The 18,582-nt window shown below is 35.2% G+C and overlaps 1 protein-coding gene across 1 annotated transcript; it reads right to left on the bottom strand.

Moving 5' to 3' along the window:
• Window positions 1–335: 335 nt before the first annotated feature.
• On the bottom strand, window positions 336–14,551 carry LOC129896668 (uncharacterized). The gene is made up of 4 exons (XM_055972606.1): window positions 11,092–14,551; window positions 9,272–9,531; window positions 7,166–7,759; window positions 336–3,008 (listed from the first exon to the last, which is right to left on the bottom strand). Exons 1-4 carry the CDS (start codon window positions 14,401–14,403, stop codon window positions 605–607), a joined length of 6,570 nt encoding a protein of 2,189 aa, XP_055828581.1. The 5' UTR covers window positions 14,404–14,551; the 3' UTR covers window positions 336–604.
• Between the last annotated feature and the right edge of the window lie 4,031 nt (window positions 14,552–18,582).

Below are 18,582 nucleotides of genomic sequence, written 5' to 3'. Positions count from 1 at the left end.
TATTTGTTTTTAGGGGTTGGGGGATGATTGAGAGTGGGAGGATGGGGGTTGGTAGGGGTTGGGATAGGAGTGGGATAACAAAATGAAAATTTTAAAATTTAAAATATTTTTTAAAAACAAATTTTTTTTGGAGGGTAGTGGGGCGCTGGGAGGGGGTGGGGGAGCTGGTAGGTGGTTGGAGTAGACATGGGGTGATAAAAATTAAATTTTTAAAATTTGAAGTCTTTTTAAAAACTAAAATTTTTTAATCTCTAGTAATGCAAGCAAAACACACCACGAGGAAGAGGGTTTTTGAAGTGCCAACAGTCAAGTTGCGAACATCAAAAGATAGTGCATGGACCTAAATGGTGTTGCTTCACATTGCTAATTCCCCCTTATTTTGTCCTTCAAATCTCATACATAGAGGAGTTCCATTAATAAATGTACACCAACAGTAGAACTTCAGGGGGGAATGCTAGCCAAAATAAGGACTCCTATTGCAGTAAAATAAACTACAATCATCAAACGATCTACTTCAATAGGGATCACCATAGTTATACTCCCACAAAAGAATCACAACCATTACAACAGTTTTACTTCAATTAGCAGTATACAATTAAGTCTCTCACCTTAAAAGAAAATAAGGATCAAAAGCGTCCCATGCTGACTCATCAGTAGTCTTTTGGCTCAAATCACACGAACCTTCACCGATCATTTTGTTGTGCAACTTAACTACTAACAACAATAAATTAGAGATTAATGGGTTTGTAATGAATGGTTGTATGGCCTCACCAATTTCTTGAACTTCAGGGAGCATCAACTTTCTATCTTCTGGTTTCCCATTAAAAATACAGTATGACAAAGCATAAAAGGCTAGTAAATTTGCATAGAGAGGTAAGAAGGCATCTTTGTGGTTACCAACCCCACCAATCCAATCAAATCCTCCCTGTGCAGCAACATATTCTTTGGCAAATAATACTAACTTCCGCGCAAACTGCCTCCTCCAGTTCTGCAAAAAGTCCCTCACATCATGTATGTCACCAGGTTCACCTGATGAAAACTTTGAGGTTGGAAGCTTCTCCAAGTGAGAACAACATATCTGGCAGATCAAAAGTTTTTCTTCATGATGGTTGTCAATCTCCTTGTCAAAGACACATTTGATAAGCTCTCCTTTGGAAATAACAGAAGCATGGTTAGCAGAATCAAGAACCCTCCGGCAAAGGAAATCAAGGTAGTCAAGAGAGTGACCAAAAATTGATGAAAGATGATTGAAGCTCCTCTCGATCACTTGCTCTACTTGGCTTGGGACCACTCCTGTCAGGAAGTTTCTTTCAGAACTTTCAGATGTAAAACAATTCTGGACATCCAGGGCAAGTTTCCTCCTAAGACTCTCATCTTCATCCTCAAGAAGCCTAATGCATGAAAACCATAAATCCAGGACTTTATGGGCATACATATTAACCATCATTTCTTGCTTGAAAAAGGAACACAAATTGCCATCAGGAATTTGGTTATTGTAGACTAAAGGACCAATAACCTCAGCTTGGTCCAATAAGCCAGATGCTATCATAGACTCTGCAGCCACCCTACGCATGTTTGCAGGCTCTGACGCATCACTGTATTGTTCAATTAGGTCAACATAATAGCTGATGCACTCGTAAAAGACAGATAATTTAGACGACGGATCATGGTGGCTGAATTCACCAACTTTGACATTTTGCAAGCCTACAACTGAACTACTTAGTGAGCCAGCAATTTGTTTTATACAAATCCCCATGCAACAAAGAAGCATCTCTCGAGTCTTAGATTGCCTAGTGACCTTGTACAAGGAATACACCTTGTCCCAAAACTGGAGCACGGACTCGCTATCAATATCACCAAAAAGTTTAGGATAACATTCTTCTCCATTATTCTGATACTCCTGCAAACTCCAGCTGTAGATAATCTTCAGAATGTAGTTCAAACATTTATGGTTATTGTCCAATGTTAAAAGTTTCATCACAGCGGCCTGGAGATCGATGCTGGCCAAGCAACTTCTCTTTATCTCACTATATTCTGGTGTCTTCAGAAATAAAAGAAACCACTTCAATGTTGCAATCCGAACTTCATATGAAGTGTCAGAGATTGAACGTATTAGCCTTTCCTTGAATCTGCTGAAAGAAATTTCATTTAGAGATATCTTTGATAGGTTTGAACCAGGAGGGCCTTTGGATGGTACTAACAGATACTCTTCAACAGCTTCTTTAGATGTTTGGTAAACACAATTGAAATATGAACATGCAGCTTGTTTCCGAAGTTCTGAGATAGTTGGATCAAAATATGTTGGTGCACAAACCACTCCTAAATCTAAACATTCTGAAGATGACCTCCAAAGGAGGTCCCAAATGACATCAAAATTTTTGCTCATTTGACATGTTCTGGCAACACCCAGCATGTTATCTAGCACCTTCAAAAAGCAGCTGTTAATAATTGGGCAAGGACATTGCTCCGGACTCCCAATCCATGAGCGTGAAGCAAGAAAATGAATTAATTCAGTAAGAATGTTATCTTTCAGGGAAACATCAGCTAGATCTTTGCAGTTCGCGTCTAGAAGAGAGCTCAACTGCAATAACATCCCATGAAGTGAATTGAAAGAACTATTAACTCTATTTGATGGTATAGATGAATCAGAATTCACAACGTGCTCCCCAGTGCCAGGTAACTCAGAGGCAATATTTCGGAGGACTAGTGGAAGTTTTTCATTAGACACTACACCTGTTAGAGCTCTGGATGCGAGAACACGAATACGTAAATTGCTCTGGACTGAGCATTTCCTAATGAATGGCATGAAAAGGAAAGGATCCAGGGGATCACTAGCTTCACTTGCAATTGGTGAAGGCTTGAGTCGAGATAAGAGAATCAGGACTGGACATAAGCTGGGATGAACAACTTTAGCAAGGTTGGACCTTAAATGTTCAGATGATCCATCCAAAAGAGACTCCGTCGCAATTTTTAGCTCATTAAATAAGAATGAATGCAAGGTAGGGTACCTACAAGATGAACAATCAGGAATACGACTAGAGAATGTCTATTCTGGTACAAGCAAATAAATTTGTTTTCCTTAAAACAAGACAGCATTTCATTCATAACCATAAATACAACACAGTGGACATAAGAACAGAATCTCCAGAAGTCTGATAATGATATTTATGACTATCAATTTTTAGCTCATTAAATAAGAGGGAATGCAAGGGAGGGTACATACAAGAGTCAGGAAAATGACAAGAGCATCTTTTTTGGTACAAGCAAATAAATGTGCTTTCCTTAAAATAAGACATTGCATCAATCCTAACCACAAATATAACAATAGTATAAGAACATAATATGCAGAAGTCAGAAATAATGATTATTGATGGCTTCGTCATCTTCTACAGATTCATTTTTTTCATGTCAAATGTTTGGTCCACACTTCAGAACGATGCTTGATACATGACAAATGCAATCAACTAATAGTATTGTTTCAGATATACACATCAAGCCAACAAAAAAGGAGTAGAAAATTCTATCCCCAAATTTAAAGCCTAACACGAAAAAAGAAAAAAGAAAAACAAGCTAACAAGTTTTAGACCAACGGTGGGGATTGATTCATTCTTTTCATACCATATGACAACAAAAGATTAGAGATGTGACATATGAACGATTCCTCCAAGTTAAAAGCAAAGCCTACAACTTTTTGGAAGTAGGAGAGTTAGTATATTGAAGTGGCAATGTATTATTGTATAGGGTTCTGGCAGGGGTAAACGCACTCTTTCGATGATTGTAAAGTTTCCAACTTAGCACCTTTTTCTGGGGTGGCTAAGTTTTTACTGAATAGAACTGTAACTTGTCTCAAAATAAACATCAAAAATCAAACAAATTGAACAGTCTGGAAATTAAAAGTTAAAAAGAAAAAACAACTAATTTTTGTAATTTGTCAACACTATACAAAAACTATAGTACTCCCTCCATCTCCAATTTATGTGATGGTGTTTGACTGGGCATAAAGTTTAAGAAAGAAAAAAAAAATTGAAATTTATAGTTTAAAACATTTCATAGATCTTTTGTGGCTATATAAATCAATCTCAATAAGGGTAAATGGTTGTTAAAAGTTAGATTGTTTATAAATAAAAATATGTGCCATTGTTTTGAGGACAAACTTAAAAAAAGGATAGAATGTCACATAAATTGGGACAGTCGCAGTTAAACATATGTACAAATATAAAAAAAAACAAATTCAAGATATAGAAATAGCTTAAATTCATGTAATATGTGTATGTTTTCTACATTCCACTACCAATTTATAGGTTTCTACTGAAAACAGTCTCTCTGCCTTCACAAGGTAGGAGTAAGGTTGCGTGCACACCACCCTATTTCACTAGGTATGTTGTACTACCAATTTATAGGTTAATTGAAGATAGACTTGTTCTTATAAACAAAAACAAGAAGACATACTATGCCAAACTAGTTTTAACCGGTAGAATAAGATATTTAATTTTATATGAAAAATATGAGGAATAGAAAAGTTTGTGGTCCACATAGTATCCTGATGGAAGTTTGGAAGTCCCTTGGAGAGGTTGGAGTAGAATAACACCACGAGTTATTCAATGCATACTAAGAAGTAGTAGGATGCTAAACGAGTGGAAAAAGAGTACCTCGCTCCCAATTTATAACAACAAATGAGATATTCAAAGTTGTGTGAACAATTGTGGCATTAAACTCATGAGGCGTACGATGAAAATTTGGGAAAGAGTGAAAGATCAAAGAGTTGGGAATACGAAAGGAGTGACAACAAGACTATTGGAAATTTATTGCGAAAGGAATGAAGATCTACACATGGTGTTTAATGACCTAGAGAAAGCATATGAGGCCATTTGGATTGGCTTATAAGCTGCTTATAAGTTGTTTTCAGCTTTTTTTGAGTGTTTGACTGACCAACTTAAAGTCATTTTATGCTTAAAATAAGCCTCAATAAATAGTTGAGTTTATTTGGATGAACTTATTTTAAGCAGTTTATAAATTGAAAACAGCTTATAAGTCAAAAAAAAAGTTGGCCTGCACCTACTTTTTTTTTTAACTTATAAGCAGTTTTCAACTTATAAGCTACTTAAAAATAAGTCAATCCAAACAGGCTAATGATAGAGTACCACAAAAGGTTCTTTTGTGGGTAATGTAGAAGAGAGGAATTCATATATTAAACATAAATGGCATGTAACGTGAGACCAGCAGTAGGAGATACCAAGGAATTCCCATAACAATGAGTCTACATAAAGGATCAACATTGAGCCTCTACTTATTTACCATATTAATCGTATTATTTGTTGTTGCTATTATTCTCTTCTTCATTATTTTCAACATGACTTCACTAGTCGCGACTATATATATATATACTTTACCTTGTTTTTTTATATAAGTGTCTATCGAAAATGGCCACTCTACCTTCACAAGGTAGGGGTAAGAATGTGTACACACCACTTTCCCCAAACCCCACTTGTGGGATTACACTGGTATATTGGTGTTAATGTAGTAATGGATAAGCTAAAGAACACAATACAAGATGAGCTCCCTTGTGCATGTTATTTCTAACGATATTGTGTTAACTGACGAAACCAACAAAGGTGTCAACCAAAAGCTTGAATGGTGGACAATCACTTTAGAGAGAAGTGTTCTAGGATAAGTCAAAGTAAAACTAAATACATGCACGGAAAGTTTAGACAGCATAGGAAAACCAGAATCAAGGTTAGATTAAATGGATCCCGGTGCCAAAATGCAAATAATTTAGATATTTAGGCTCGTTTTCAAAAGAATAGAATGATAGATTAAGATGTTACTCATAGAATTAAAACCGGATGGTTGAAATAGAGAAGTGCTAATGAGGTGTTAAGTGATACAAGGTTGCTACCAAAGTTAAAGGTAAGTTCTACATAATAGTTATAAGACCGACAATGTTATATGGTAGTGAATGTTGGGCTGTTAAAAATGATCATGTTCGCCTAAAGGCACAAGTAGCAAGCATTGAGGATAAAATGAGAAAAAGTCATTTGAGATGGGTTTGGTCATATCTTGCGTTGATTTACAAATGTGTTGGTTGATAGGTGTGAAGCTATGGTGAGTGAAGATGTTAAAAGAAGACAAGGTAGACCTAAAGTCACGTGGAAGAAAGTTGTCTCGAAAGACCAACAATCTCTTGGAATCAATACACACTTACGCACTTAGCTAAAGATAAAACAAGAATGAAGGAAAAAGATTCATATAAGTGATATATATTGGTTGGGAATAGGTTTTAGTCATGTTAGCACATGATAGAACACATTGCCTTTCTAGGAATATTTGACTTTATCACATGTATATGTGAATAAAAATATAGCAAACTTTTAATATTGTTACAACAACATACCCAATGTAATCCCACAAGTTGGGGTCACTATTTTGGGAGATAGAGAGAATGTTTCTGACAGACCCTCGGAACAAAGGAAGCAATACAAAGCAGCCGTTCGGAAAGAAAAACTTTTAATATTGTTATCAATTATTATTCTTGTTATAATTATTATTATGATGATGATGATTATTTATTTTATATTTAATTTATTTGAATTTAATTTGATTTTTTCTATCATGATAAATTGAGATGACGTTAAATGGAAAAGCATGATCAATGAGAATTTAAATAGTCAACCCCAACTTATTACAGACTGAAGCGTAGGTGTTGACATCATTTATATACAAGGGACAAAAGAAAACTAGTTAACTGATATGAGTTACATCCACTTCACTCTAATGTGCAGTCAAGCAACAAAAGAGTCAATGTGGGCATGGGCAAGCAAACAAGTGATGAACCATAATTTGAGACATAGTCTCAACGAGCATGATTGCTCCAAGTGATAAGACTCTGATAGTCTCAATGAGCATGATTGCACCAAATGATAAAGCTTTGATGAGTGAGAAGAGTTTTATCTGATCTTCGAATTTGAAAGGCAACCTTTTCATCGCAAGGAACAATACAACTATCCAATGAATATAAACCATAACTTAGCAGAAGCATGTGATTAAAGGTCCAACGAAATTAAGATAGCATATAGATAAACTATACATGGTCAAATAGAGGCACATAACACAAAGCATAGAAAATTATAATATATATAAAGATCATAAGAGACCCATCACGTTATACCTATGAAAGAATTCAAGCCCAGTTATAGCGCGCCTGGCTGATGCCCGCTTGTGCACATTCAGAAATCCAATCATGCGACGAACCAAGGCAGTATAAGCAAGACAAGCACTGTTTCGTACCTCCCAGTGTGGAGAAGAGAAACAACGTATCGAGATAATCAAAGCCTCAGCAGAAAAACCTGATGTATCAGTTGCTAGGTTGGTATCATTAAAAGCAGCTTTAAGGACATTGAAAGCATGCACAGTAGGAACAACTCCCTCATCTCGAATCTTCGAGATTCTTTCAGCAGCATATATATCAGATGCAATTATAGGAAAAGTAGCTGGACCAGCCTCCACAAAACCATTGCAGGCATCGACACTGAAACTGTTTGCTTCAGTATGATCTGTTAAATACTTATTAGCCACATCTACTAACCACCGTAATGCCCTTGGCAAAAGTTTTTTTGGTGTGCCCTGTGGCTCTGAAAGGAAAAAAGCAATAAATGCTGCAGGAATACCAGCACTTCTCCTTAGGAGATCATCCACAGTTTGCCCCTTGGCAATTGTTCGTTCCATAAGTTGCTCCATCCAAGACTCAGTCAACTTACAAAGTCTGGCAAAAAAAAAAAGCAACCTCAGCAAATGAATTCAGAATGCATGTCTTTTATCTTTGTTGTGACTTCTCTGCTATGATCCTAACAATGAAAGTCCAACATCATCAAGTGCAAAATCTGTACTGATTCAAATCCATCAATTTCTTAGTCCTCAAAAGAATCAGCAGTTATCTATCAGAAGCTACTTCCAACCGACACCAAACAGAAAATTAGTAGCCAACTTTCAAATAAAAAGGTTAGCCTGCTGGAGAAATGGTGCCAAAAAGGAAGTATTACATTTCCCAATGATCTAAAAAAGAGAGCGGCAATGTTATAGTTTATACAATTACTACACCTATAAAACCTGTAACAATTTTTGTTTTCTATTTTGTGCATCTGCAATATTCTTTTTTTTTCTAATTTAGTTTTTTCCTTTGAAGGGACAATGCAAAAGGAGGGATGAAGTTGGAAGAAAACAGCCGTAAATGGTATCGCCAAAGAAACAGGAAATCAAAAGAAAAGAATAACGGACAGACCTGAATAACAATAACAAAGTAGCAAATGAGTTATCAAGAATGCTTTATCTACTAAGTGCAAGTCAACACCTCTGTCACAGAGCAAACAAAAGATAAAATTATTCCACAGCACATATTCAGGTATCTCCTTTTTCCTGTGAGCTGCTCAAGATTGCTTGAACATGAGTTTTAAAAGATTCAAATTTAGATATATCTTTCATATGAGCTAACTAAACACTTATTGCAACATGAATCTTCAAACAACCAAAGATCAAGTTCAACTCCAATCTTCTCTAAGAGGTGGCATGATAAGAGGAATTAAACACCTTTAAGATGTCACCAACTGCATCGACCTGAAGCAAGTTGAGAAGTGTCATTTTTTTGGCTCTCTTTTCCTTTTAGATGTTGTTTGCTTTTTCTCGCTTTACAGCATACAAGATACTCAGGCTCACAATTTTTTATGTTGCTCAAGAAGGGAAACAAATATCAGTAATTTAAGCTCACTATGTCATGAGCAGAACTAAATCTCTCTGATACCAAGATCTCTAGTTCGCGATCCCAATGGACTGGAGAATTCCCTTTCCGATTTGTTATTTCTTTTTTCCCCTTTACACATTGGGAAAACCCAAAATAAAAAGAAATATAACCTAGAAAGGGTTGCAGAACTGACGGCTTTTTTGATCACTGCGACTGGATTCTCCCCCATTCTTGGCATCTGCTTCCCTGCCTATCTGCACCAGCATACCCAAGGTTCCTCCCATTGAAATCGGTCATTCTTAGTTGAACAATGAGAATTTTCCATTTTCAGATAATTAACAAGAAGATAGATGTAAAAGAAATGTCTGCTATGAAACCACAGCTTCTTTCAGTTTTCTGACTTCAGAAAGATTTCTAAAATTATTTTAAGCTAAACCATGGTAAGAATGCCGCTAACAGCTTTGGCACTGGAATTCCTGCAGAAAACAATAAGCATACAGAAAATAAGACTGTCGATATAATAGAATCCAGTACACATACCTTGCATCATTTGAACAAAGCAATCGATTGCAAAGCGCAGTAAATCCAGCCCTTGTCTTATCGATAGCACCATTATGCTTCATTTTCAAAAGGACTTCCAAGAAATGGTTGCCAATTACCTCAAGTTGTTTCACATCAAGCATTGTGCCAGATGTCATATTGGATAAAACAGTTTCATGAACAACTTGGGAACCTGATTCTGAATCATCTGAAGTAGGCAAAGGAACCTTTCTTATTATTGTTCCCAAAAGAAGGCTCACCTGAAACAATGTAGATGGGAAGAAATTAATCCTTCAGGAAATTTTAAGCATATAAATTTCATATAGTTGACTACAATTTATGATTCATTCTTTTTTATAATATAATAGTGGTATTCAGGACAACTTGTACACACTTCTCGAGTATTCCACCAAGTACCTACTACCTGCCACCGGCACAAGTGCAGGATAACTCTACTCATCAAGGGTTAACCAAAATGGGAAAAAATCACCTATTATTTATCATTCCTTCTTTAGCCACACAAAGGTTGCAATAGAGGGGGAGGGTAATATGCGTTCTATTGCCATTAGTTGAACAAACAACTGTAAAGTTACTAGGTGTTGTGGATGTAGGGAAATCAAATTAATTAAGCACTTAATTATAATTAGTTAATTATATTTTAATAGCTTTCTTTATTATTCTAGAATAGGATTTACGTTTCGTAGCTTCATAAGGATTAGGTTAAGCTATAGTTATTAGTTTGGAATAGGATTTAGGTTTCCTACTTTTATAAGAATCAGACTTCCTATTAATGTAATAAGACTCCTATTTAAATGGGTTTTTGATGAATAAATCAGGAAGTGAGATTTCAACAAAAAGCAAGAGATTAGAGTTCTCTCTTCCATTGAACTCTAAGGTTTCAATCTCATTTTAACAGGCTGAAGTGATCGGAGTTCTCTCTTCCATTAAACTCCAAGGTGTCATTTGGTTTGAAGACAAGTTATGATGGAATTAGTTATGATGGGATTAGTTATTCTGAGATTATTTCCTATTGATTGTTTTGTTTGTTGTATTAAAGATAATAAGCATTGTATACTTTCTTGGAAAATGTTGTTTGTTTACGAAATTACCCTCCACCTTATTTAACTTCTATACCTCAAACTTAAACATAAATTGGCTAGGGCTGGAATTGGATAATTAAGTTGATACTATTCCAAATTTTTTGGATGATTGCCCTAAAAGTTGAGCTTGAGGACAAGCTCTTTCAACGTGAGGTGAGTAATGTTGTGGATGCGAGGAACTCAAATTAATTAAGTACTTAATTATAATTAGTTAATTATATTTTAATAGCTTTCTTTATTATTCTAGAATAGGATTTACATTTCATAGCTTCATAAGGATTAGGTTAAGCTATAGTTATTAGTTTGTAATAGGGTTTAGGTTTCCTACTTTCATAAGAATTAGAATTCCTATTGATGTAATAAGATTCCTATTTAAAGGGGGTTTTGGTGAATAAATCAGAAAGTGAGATTTCAACAAAAAGCAAGATATTAGAGCTCTCTCTTCCATTGAACTCTAAGGTTTTAGTCTCCTTTTAACGAGCTTAAGAGATCGGAGTTCTCTCTTCCATTGAACTCTAAGGTTCCAGCCTCCCTTTAACGAGCTGAACTTATCTATCGCCCTGTGAATTGATCCTCCCCTAAAGATTCATAACACTAGGCCTGAGTACAAAGTAGAATGGAAAAGAATGATGACGGCACAAAAATGAGTGATGACATCAGAAAAGTTTCATTAAATAGTTAGCTACTTTGACAAAGGGGATATTTAGTCAATCTTAATACCTCTTTCATAGCAAGCCAACAACCAACCATAACTATCTGCTCAGTTTGTCTGCCCTCCTGCACCACTTTTGTATTTTGTACCTTGTTTGTGGTAGGTGGGGACTCATCAATCTCATAAGGAACCTCCTCTAACAAAAGAGCATCATTGCCCATTTCATCCATATCATCAGGTAAGTACCAAGCATCAGCTGATACCACCCAAAGGGCCAATGAAGTTATCCGCATGACCAACTCCAAAATCTTCTCCAATACCATTTTCATTTCGAATATACTGCAGACTATTGCATCATAATCCCAGTCAAGTTCCTCAAATGTGTATCGAAGAGTAAGCAAAACACCATGAACAAAGCTGTTTTTACATGCTTCTGAAAGATCCTTCTCTCCATCCTGAACTACTGCAGCCAGCCAATCAATCAGTGATCTTAGATATTCTATTGCTGGAGGTGCAAATGTACAAGCCTTATTCTCCTCTCTTGGCAGCTTGGACAGTGGTTGAGCAGATACATCGTTAGATGAGGCGTTAACCACCCAACCAAGTTCCAAAACATACTTTCTGAATATCAATCGTAAGGTCAGAGCTCCAGCATCACTTTCTCTGACACGTGGACTATAGACTAGCTTCTTAGCCCAAACAATTGCTTCACTAACCATGTCCTGGCTATGAATTCCAGGAAGAGGAGTAGGAAAATGCAGCAGAATACGAAAAGAACTCACTCTAAGTCGGTCCCAACTATCAACAATTGATCCAACCAGCAATAGAGTTGATTCAGGTAAAAGAAGCCCCTTACTGTAGGGATAAAGAGAGAATTCAGGAGAAACAGCATCAATATTTCCTTCTGAAGGAAGCACAATAGACCAAACATCTAGCATTATCAATAGAAGCTCCATTGCCATTATCTTTCTCTCATATGGAGCAGAGGGGTAGCATGAAAAGAACAAAAAACAACTCAGCCACTTCATAAAGTTAAAAAGTTCATCTGCCCTGTCTTCAAACGTATCCCATGTTCTATTAGCAACGGAATCTCTACTTGTGTCTTTCCATGCAAGAGGTTGCCAACTTCCCTGCTTAATCTGCCTCTCCAATGCTGTTCGAACCCGAGAAAAAAATTTCCTAAACAAGCTTGTCCACTTCATCTGGAAAGCAGTTGAGCAACATCTCATGTTCAAAGGAACTGCTACCTTCATCAGACTGAGTTCCAAAGATGATGGCAAACTTGCGGTCTTTGGATTTATGAACAGAGATTCTGCTGCATCAATTCGAAGTGACTCATCAATATGGGTAAGTGCCAAAACCAGATATTTCTCTGGGACTTTTATTTCAATCCCCTTAATGCAGGCAATAGCATCTTTGTTTTCCAAGTTCTGATTCATGTCTTCCAGAGACAACAAAGAATCCTTGCACCAATCAATATCCCCTTCCAGCAAAGCAAGTAAACGAGAAACCTTAAACAATGAAACTAAAACAGCCACTCGTGCTTCAAGAGAAGGAGACACGCCCCTAAAATCCAGCTCAGTAAGAGATACTTCACCATTACCCAAACCACATCCGATGCCAATAAAAGCAAGCATCAGAAATATAGCATCAACATCCAGTTCAAGTAATACTGGAAGTGCATAGGTGTTAAGATTTGAGCGGAGCCTTGAATGCCCAGAAGATAGGCCCGACAAAAGTGGAGGCAGGCAATGACCCCTATATTTCTTGTACCCATTTTCAATACCATCACTGCTCCAATACTCATCACGTAAACACTCAAGGAAACACTTAAGGAATGTTGTTGAAGCACAGCACACATCATCATCCATGTATGCCTTTATCGTTTCAAACAACAGATCTGGGCTCATACTTAAAAGTGTCCTTGCGCCCAGCCTCTTGGTAAGGGATGCTAAAGGAACGTATCTTCCTTTACAACGTGGTCCCAGGCGAAGAAGATCAAAAGCAACCTTTCTCGTGAACAAATTGAATGTATCACTACCCTCTACCCAGTATAGACTGGCCTGAATGTCTAAGAAGAGATCAAAAATAAGATGCACTTGTTTTACTGTTTGGTTCAGAGGATCTTCCAAATTATTCCACACTATGTGCAATAATCGTGTCCCGATGTCCTCAGAAATGGGATCATGATTTGCTTCAAGACTTCCATTCTTATCTAGCATTGATGTTTTCACTTGCTGCAGGCAAATCTGCATCACCGTCAGAGCATGAAAACTGAAGTGACTGTCTATTGGATTCTCACAAAAGTTACAAAGCTCAGGCAAAATTGCATCATAAAGGATCATTTTGATTGATTTCTTGTTATCTCCAGAGTCACTAACACTACCAAAGCCATCATTTGATACAACAAACCCAGTATTCAATACTGTCCTTGAGACTGCAGTTAAAATACCTCGAACCAAGCAAAGTCTGCTCAAGGATGAAAATTTACTTAATTCATCAATCAAATTGCCCTTAAATGGTATTTTCTCAAGTACATCCTTCAATGCGAACTCAGAAAACATAATGGAACTATCCTTAAAAATTCCTCCCATAATAAACAATCCAAGCGCTTGAGGGCTAAGACAAACCTGCAGAGCCACACAAAAACTCACCCCTGCAGCTACTAAGCAATCTCTAGAAAATGATTCCGATTTCAAAATACTCAAAACAGTAATCAGAATTCTCTCTAAAACATTGGAACCTGCATTAACAAACTTCAAAGGAAATCGTTGAAGCAAGTAATACATACAAGAAAGAGCTTCCTGGCACTGTTCCATAACAACTGGTGACGGTCTAGACCAATCATTGATCTCTGCCAATACAGAGCTCAATCCTAAAAGCACATTCAAACCAACCAAAACTGCACACTCGTCAACAATTTCCACCAAGTACCCTAACTTCGGTGTGCTCATCATAGATAATGCAGCTCTAGAAACACAAAATCTCTTGCCATTTTCGCCATATTCCTCACAAAGTTCACGGAAACAGTTTTGAATCGGGGTATGAAAGTAATTGCACTTGACAAGCACAGATAGTAAAGTTCTATGCAGAGGCTGTGAATTCTCCAGCAAAAGAATTTCCAAGTAAAATCTGGAAGCTGTAGAAATTGACGACTCATCGGCGTTGGCATTTGAGAGTAATTCGGAGAAAGACGAAGCGAGTTTCTTAGCATGATTGAGCTGAGAGTATGTAGAGTTTAAGGAGACGAACTGTTTTAGTTCGGAGTAGAAGTGAACAGAAGGTGTTTGATGAAGTGCTTCAATGAAACTTCTGGGGAATATTACGGCACTGTATGTGTAACGATGACGATGCTGTAAAGCTCTCCATTTAGCTGACATAGTTGAATAGGAGGTTTTCCTTGCCGGAGAACCGCTGGCGGCTTTGGGGGTCTTTGCAAGATCGTTTGGGGTTCAACAAGGGTTTTAAGGAGAATTGAAAAGTTAGGACGGAATTCACCAAAGTATTCCTGCCCACCCATTTGACTTTTCTTTTTTCTTCTTTTTATTTTTAGGATTGTGAGATTAAAATAATGTATATTAAGATTTAAATGTTTCAATATTTTTGTATTCGTTGTAATTAATTTGGTGGTTAAATGATAATCATAATTCCTAGGTTAATTTTTTCTTTTATGGATGGTAATATGTTGATAATGTAGTTAATGGATGATTATAACTCTTAGGTTAATTTTCTCTTTTATGAATAGTACATTCTCAAGGTTTAATGTAATTTCCTCTCTTATGAATAGTAATGTCCTCATTCTCAAGATTTAATGTCATCTTTAAGACAGCCTTTAGTATTTCTCAATGTAATTCTATAAATAGAGGTATTAAGAATGATGTTGAATACACTTGAAAGAAAGAAATTTATCTTATATTGTTCATCTTGTTTTATATTTTCTTGTCTTTATCTTTATATTATTCTTTTATTCTTAAGTTTACAACATGTTATTAGTACGAAACTCTAATATTATTTCAATTTTTTCAAAGATGAGCTTTTGGTATGTATTCATACACTTAATTCTCATTATTAATCCCTCTACTATATAATATACATATTATGGAATGTTGAGATGCTAAACAGTGGCATGTATATTTTGATAGTTAAACAATGGACTATTTATAAGTCCAAAAGTTTTTGTTCTTGCCGGAGAAAGTGAATTATTTTTGAAGTTTGGTAAATTTAACTATTTAAGTTTTAATAAAAGGATTTTGTCTAACAATGTTGCTAGAAATTATTTTAGTTGGCGGACAGAATGTTAATTTGAATTGTATGTCAAATTTACTTCGATGAAAAAAAAGTTTTGCTGCTAAGTGCCCACTAGCTTTAAAGGGTAAAATCATTGTTTGTTAGCTTAAAGTAACTGTTTGCTATAAATGAATTATTTTGTTTATAAAATATATAAGAATTCACTGGCTATTTACTTATTGTCTATTTTCGTCTAACTTAATTAATTTCTATGATAGTTTTATCATGTCAAATTTGTAATAACTTTTTTTAATGAAGGGTTAATTGATAATTTTAAACGATAATAATAATAAAGAGAATTAAAAGGAGTGGGCCAAGCCTTTTATTTTTGAGAAAATTACACGAGATGACAAACATTACTAGTTTATTATTTGAAAAAATTATCAAATTACACACCTTATATTCCTATATTTTCAATTATTCCCTACCATTTGTAAAAATTTCAAAGATCCCTCTTCTGATACATAGAAATGATGTTGATACATCGCGATTTGATACATAAGTCATTTTCATGATACATCACTAGTTGATACAAACCAAACACAAAATGTATCAGTAAAACGTAAGTTTTACTGCTATTTTTGTTGTGTTCATGATATATTAGGCGTTATAAGCTGATTCATAAGTTTTATTGATATTACAATGTTTGGTTTGTATTAACTAGCCATGTATCATGAAAAAGACTTATGTATCAAATCGTGATGTATCAGTGTCATTCATATGTATCAAAAATCTGGAAAAAAAAAAGAAAATTCGGGTAATTACCAAAAAAGTCAGGATAAATTGTAATTGGGCTTTTTCACCATAGATTTAAGTAAAATACCCTTATTATTTCATATGGGTATAGTTTTCATTTTATTATCATTCGTGGGTATGTTTTGTTGAGAGTTGCGATAATTCATTTGTATATTTCGTTATACAATTCGTGTACTGTGTTTGTATGATTCGCTATACAATATCGTTTGTACAATTCACTATACAATTCACAGTTTTTGTATAGCATTTGTATAATTCGTTGTACAATTCACAGTTTTTGTATAACGTTTGTATATTTCGCTATACAATTTGTGTAGAGCATTTGTATAATTCGTTATACAATTCACAGTGTTTGTATATTTCGATATACAAATAATTCGTGGGTATAGCGTTTGTATAATTCGCTACATCATTTGTATAATGACAAACATAAATATGTCATTATAAGTAATTAGGGAAACTATACTCATATAGAGTTATAGTGCTTAAAAGGTTTGTCATATATAAAAATTTTCATTTACTTTTTTATTTGTCGCGCTTTCAAGAAGTAAAATATTAGGGCAAATTATTTCTTTTGCTTCCTTTATTTCTAGAGGAAAACAAGCAGCTCGCGAGGGATTTACGAGGAATGCATAAAGAGATACTGAATTCTTATACCACTGTTTTGAGTGATAAGTTGCAGGTATTGAACTTATTGTTGTGGTGTGCTATTGCTAGCTTAAACTTAAAAGTATGTTGATGGTCATTCTTTTGTATATAAAGTACTATAATTATGGCTCAATAAGGAAGCAATGATGTAGTGATATTAGTAGATATAATGAGGAGATAATGGAAATTATTGTTATATAACTAAATCACTATTTTAGCTATTGAAGTCACTGTATAAATTTTCTTTTTTCGTCATTACTGATACAATTTGATTTCTATCTTTTTAAAGATATAATAGTTATCTATTTTTTTCAAATAATAATAATAATAATGAGAGGGTAGCTAATCATGGGTCAAGCATGAAAGAGGGTTGTTGCATTGCAGTAAAAAATATTTAGTGGCCCTAGCTAGAAGATTTAGAAATTATTCCTTTGAGCAATTCACCGAATAAGGCAACACCAACTTTTACAGAGAGGTAATACCTTGATGATAGTTGTGGAATTAAATAAAATGGATTCGGTAATGAGTAGTGAACGTTTATAGCTGAATGTAGTAGCTAAATACCATAGTAAGAACCCATATATATATAAGCTTCATGTGCTCTCTTTTGGATTGCTGGTTGGAGTTTCGTTTAATGGGTACTGTAATTAGTGTTCTTTGAGTATGACTATTAATCTATACAGATTATAAGTGAAGATTTAGGTTGGAAGCTGATAATCTTACTCTAATTTATGGCATAAGGCATGACGATATTAAGGCTTAGCTTTAAACTTGAAAGTTAGGGATATTGAGACTTGACCTCGACCAGCATAAATTGATATCGTTGTTCAATATTTTTGCATAGATTAAGGCCATTAGGGCCTGTTTGGTTGATGTTCTACGCGTGCAAGGTTGTGGGACTTGTCATTAGCAAGATAAGTGATACTTTAAGCTTTAGTACTTGCTTTTCAAACCTGCTTTTAAAAATGTGTTTTCTCTGCCTGATCTATGTGCTAGGACAAACATGTGCTTGGAAGAATGGTGGTCTTTGATTAATATTAAATATGTTATTTTGTGAAGAATGCCGAATATGTTTTATAAGTGCAATGTGGTGTGATGTTTGATATCTTTCTTTATTATCGTGATATAGTCACTAGGGACATACCTAATTGTCGTAATATATTAGGGCATACCTATGCTGCCGTAATATATTTGGGGCTTTATACATATTGTCGTACTATACTTTGGAGCAGTATATATGTTGTTGTGGACTTGTTGGGGTGATGGGTTGATCTCCTTCACTACAGTTTATGACAAGTTTTGAGTGTGAATTGAGTTGATACGTGTGATGTTCCTTTTGAACATTTGTTTGAACTTATTGAGCATTATATTATGAAATATATTGTTGTGCATATCATTTACGTATTTGTTCTATAGTTGTATTTTCTAACATTTGTTCCAGGGGTATTATAGTAGCGAGTCAAGGATCTTACTAAGTTATATTCATATATAACTCCTTCCATTACCTGCATGTCTATGTAGATATTGTTGCAAAGGGTAAGACTAGTGGCTGACGAGTTTTTTCGCGTGGATTCTATTGTTGAGGTGGGCCTTCACATTGTTCGTGGAGGCTACTGTTTCAGCTACATTTATTTATAGAATTTTTTTTTTTGAAGTTTGCATTGTCCGACAGTTGAATTCATGTAACTCTATTAGATGTTTCATGGTCTTATTATGGAATTTGGGCTAGATATACATTATTTAAGTGTTCTTTTCTTTTCATAAATCGATATACGATTTTGATTTGATAATTATATCTTTTTGATGAGTATTGATGAGTTTTGAAGTTGCACATATTTTATCTCAGTGATTAGATAATTTAGATAAGT

Source organism: Solanum dulcamara, chromosome 7, assembly GCF_947179165.1.
Source record: "Solanum dulcamara chromosome 7, daSolDulc1.2, whole genome shotgun sequence".
In the NCBI taxonomy this organism is placed as follows: Eukaryota; Viridiplantae; Streptophyta; class Magnoliopsida; order Solanales; family Solanaceae; genus Solanum; species Solanum dulcamara.
The sequence above is the reverse complement of the archived record's forward strand: the minus strand, read 5'-3'. Positions and strand labels throughout refer to the sequence as shown.

Coding starts and splice junctions, on each gene's coding strand:
- LOC129896668 (XM_055972606.1), bottom strand. CDS start 14,403: ATGTCAGCTAAATGGAGAGCTTTACAGCATCGTCATCGTTACACATAC. Junction 9,532..11,091: donor GTTGGCTTGCTATGAAAGAG/GTATTAAGATTG, acceptor ACATTGTTTCAG/GTGAGCCTTCTTTTGGGAAC. Junction 7,760..9,271: donor CTTTGTTCAAATGATGCAAG/GTATGTGTACTG, acceptor TTTTTTTGCCAG/ACTTTGTAAGTTGACTGAGT.